At 32.5% G+C, this 3,912-nt stretch overlaps 1 protein-coding gene across 1 annotated transcript; it reads right to left on the reverse strand.

The window, feature by feature from the left end:
- Nucleotides 1–778: 778 nt before the first annotated feature.
- On the reverse strand, nt 779–2,341 carry LOC124919269 (probable aspartyl protease At4g16563). The gene has a single exon (XM_047459473.1). It carries the CDS (start codon nt 2,277–2,279, stop codon nt 903–905), a length of 1,377 nt encoding a protein of 458 aa, XP_047315429.1. The 5' UTR covers nt 2,280–2,341; the 3' UTR covers nt 779–902.
- Nucleotides 2,342–3,912: the final 1,571 nt, after the last annotated feature.

The raw sequence follows: 3,912 nt of genomic DNA on the forward strand, positions 1-3,912 counted from the left end.
GATTATGAGTTCGAATTTTCACTACAACCATTTTAAAAAAATTGCAATGAGTTACTCTTATTTGATTATTTTAGTCCATTAATCTCATTTATCTTTCTACAACTAGTAAACCTACCAAATAAATAAATAAAAGAACACTATATAAAGAGAAATCACAATAAATGTGTTCTTACATTAGAATTGCAACAAACAAACAAAATATCAAATGACAAAAATGGGTTGAACTAACTTTTAGATGATAACGAAAACTTTACTGAATTGTTTTGTCATATTTAGTTAATAATAATTGTTAACATTACAAATTTTTAACTTTCCAATTTTGTAGGATATTCAAATTGGTAAGGGCGGAGCCAAGATTTAAAACCTACCCGGATTAATTTTTTATAAAAAAAATTATTCGGGTTAGTTTTATAATAATATTAAATAAACAAACAAAATAAACTAAGTTTATTGTCACTATTGCCTTTTGGCGACATACCCGGACCGGCTTGTACTTGGCTCCACCCTGCAAATTGGTACCTACAATTTTGACTAGCCACTTCATGTAGTGTGACCAATTTTTTATATTTGTCTAGTAACACAATAAAACATTTGTTTTCTTTGAACATAGTTAATTCAATTAAGTTTCTTTCACTCATTTGAAATCATAATTTGTTTGAAAATGTGTTAGTTTTAAATATTATTTATTTTTAACACTACTCACATAGTTTTTTTTATTGTGTTTATTAAAGTTAGTATACAACCATTAAAGCATACATTATTTCAATACAACAATCAGTCATGCATGGTAAAATTTGTTTTCAATGATAACATTAAATTATTAAACAATTAACAACACATCATTTTGTTATCTCAAAAGTAATCTCCAATCCCTCCTTCATCTTGTTAAATCTCCGATTAAATTAGCAAGTTTTTTTACGAAACCCTAATCGTTGATTCTCTAAATCATACTCCACGTAAAAGTTTTGTTGCTGATAATTACCCAATATAATCGACGGCCCTCCAACAACCTTAACAACATCATCGGTCACGATAGTCATGCAAATCACACCATTTCCATCAACCAATGAAAAATAGTCGGCCAAAGGAAACTCCATTTTGGCTCCTCCTTTAAAATGAAACACCAATTCCGGAAAACTAACCGTAGTTTCATTCGAAACATCGAAACATGGCCTTAACCCGGACCGATCTTCCACCTCGGAAACCCTCTTATATTTCCCCATTTCCTTCTCAAAAGCAGCCGCCACCAGCCCATGAACATCACGTTCCATGAATGTAAACGTCGTGCCCGAGTCAATTATCGTTCCTCCGCTCCCATCTGCCCCAGGGGCTAGGAAACGATACGGAATTCTCACTTTTCGGCCTCCGACCGTAATCTTTCGGAGGCCGACATAGTAATAGTTCGAAAACGCGGGATTCAACGAATACGCCATTGTATTGTTCACAAAAGGAGTGTAGCTCACATCACGGGTTTTACCCGACCCGGATACTAGAACCATTTCACTCCCGTGACCCGTATCATCGAAATTATGGGAAACGAGACAATACGAGAATTTCTTGAGACCCATTTGAACCGGAAGAGATTCTGGCCCACGACCGAACCCGGCAATACCCGACGGTTGTTGGGTTGAAATAATTGAGCAACCGACTAAAACACCTTCAACCAATTTCCCGGGTAAATCCAACGTTTCGGATAAAAGTAATCCGGATGTTGACCCGGATCCATATTGAACCATGTACGGCGGGCAAATCTCTGTGCAATTATTACCGACGCAATTCCTACAAGTGGATAGCGAATCCGACCCGTAAATAAGCCCGCATTTGGGATTCTTACAACCGATTACCTTAGCCGTTGATGATAATTTGGGCATGAAAGCGGTTATATTTTCCGGGTCGACATTAGGGAAATTGCATCTGGAGCAGGTGTAACGTGAAGTGCAGGGAAACCAGACAAGGCTACTTCCGGTATCCATGACGAGATCGAATTTCTGCGGCGGCGTTCCGAATGAGAGAGAAACAGAGTAGCCGCCATAGCTTTGTGGTAAGAGAGGGATGTCGGTATTACCGGAAGAGGATGGAGAAAATGTGGAGTTTTTTCCGGGTCGTTTTAGGTGTCGGGCTCGGGTTGTTGATAGAGTTGCTAGGAATTTAAGGTTCTGAAATGGGTCTGCATGGTTTAGGGCTGAGAGCGGTGAGAGAGGGAGAGTAATGGAGGCGGCGCCGGCGCCGGCAACGGCGGATGTTAGTAGAAGTAGAGAGAGAATGGAGAGGAGAGACATCGAGAGAGAGAGAGAGAGAGAGAGAGAGAGAGAGAGAGAGAGGAGAGATGTCTAGGAATGGAAGATGGGGGAGAGATAAGGTGGGTATTTTTTTATTTTTTCTAAATATTTATTTTTGAATATGGTAAAAAAAATAATAATAAAATGTTTACTAGAATCATGTATTCTTGTCCGTGACCATAGTTTTCAGATCTTTCAACACTGACAAAAAAAAATTAAATGAATAGTTGTTATCAATATGATATTATATTATATTTTATGAAATCAATTAAATTGTCAACAAACATAATAAAATGATTTTTTTATATATTTATACTTGTATTTACACAACCAAAAATAATTTATTTTAATATTTTATAAAAAATAATATTATTTAAAATCCAAAGATGCCCCAAAAAGACAGAATAAATAGTTGCAATAAGATAAGTTTTGCATTTTTATTGTTTTACTTTCATCTATATTGTATTATTCAAAACTGGAAAAAAGACAAGAAAGTACACGTTATAATAACAGCACCACTGAATGACGACAAATATATTTACGCCCACATTTTAGATTTTAGTATCAAAGACTAATTATTACCTTTTTCATTGTTATTATCGCTCATTAAAATATTCAATAAAAATAATTTTAATAAATTAGAAAAATAACAAGTAATTAATATATATTTATATATATATATTAATTAGAAACATAAGAATTTACTAAAATTTATAAAAACAAAATATCATTAACCCACATTATATATTATTGTATAAAATTACACAATTGTGTTATTATGTTGAGATGATAAACATAGATGTATTAATAATATGTTGTTGCTAATAAATTAACATTATTAGAATTTAGTCAATTTACAACTAATTTTTAATACAATGTAGCACTCCAATTTAGAACATTATTAATATAAATAAAAACATGTACTGACATTTATATTTTTTGACCGAACTTTTTATTAATATGTACCTCATAAAAATGACTTTAGTTTAGGCAGAATTTTGATTATGTAGTAATTGATTTTTTTTAATATAATTAAAAAATATGTAGTAATTAATAAATAAATTATTCACATGAAAAAATAATTTTTTTAAACAAGTGGAAGAGAAACTATAGACCATGGACCCTTTTCTTCTTATGCATTAACTCTTTAGCAAATCAACTAGATTCAAGTCACATTACCTACCGAAAGCAACAACAAAAAGATAACTTTTTAGAAAGAAAAATATCAAATAGACCCTAAATTTGTACCCCCAAAGATCAAATAGCCCCAAAATTTGTACCCCAAAGATCAAATAGCCCCAAAATTTGTACCCCCAAAGATCAAATAGTCCCTAATTTGTACCCCAAAAGATCAAATAGCCCCTTAAAATCTAACCATACAAATTTGACATGAATTGTTGTTAACACACTCAACCTTAACAATACTATTAGTGACTAATTTGAAAACACTTTGAAGCAATCAGATCAAATAATATTCTAAAATATAACTTAATTAAATATATATTAATAAATTTGTTAACATTTTCTCGGACCAACTCTCATATCAAACTCCGGAAAGTATTTTCAAATTGGATTAATTAATCACGAAAGATTTGTCAAGAATGAAACCTTGTTTTTAAATGCAACAATGATA

This window comes from Impatiens glandulifera, chromosome 1, assembly GCF_907164915.1.
Source record: "Impatiens glandulifera chromosome 1, dImpGla2.1, whole genome shotgun sequence".
NCBI classification, from domain to species: Eukaryota; Viridiplantae; Streptophyta; class Magnoliopsida; order Ericales; family Balsaminaceae; genus Impatiens; species Impatiens glandulifera.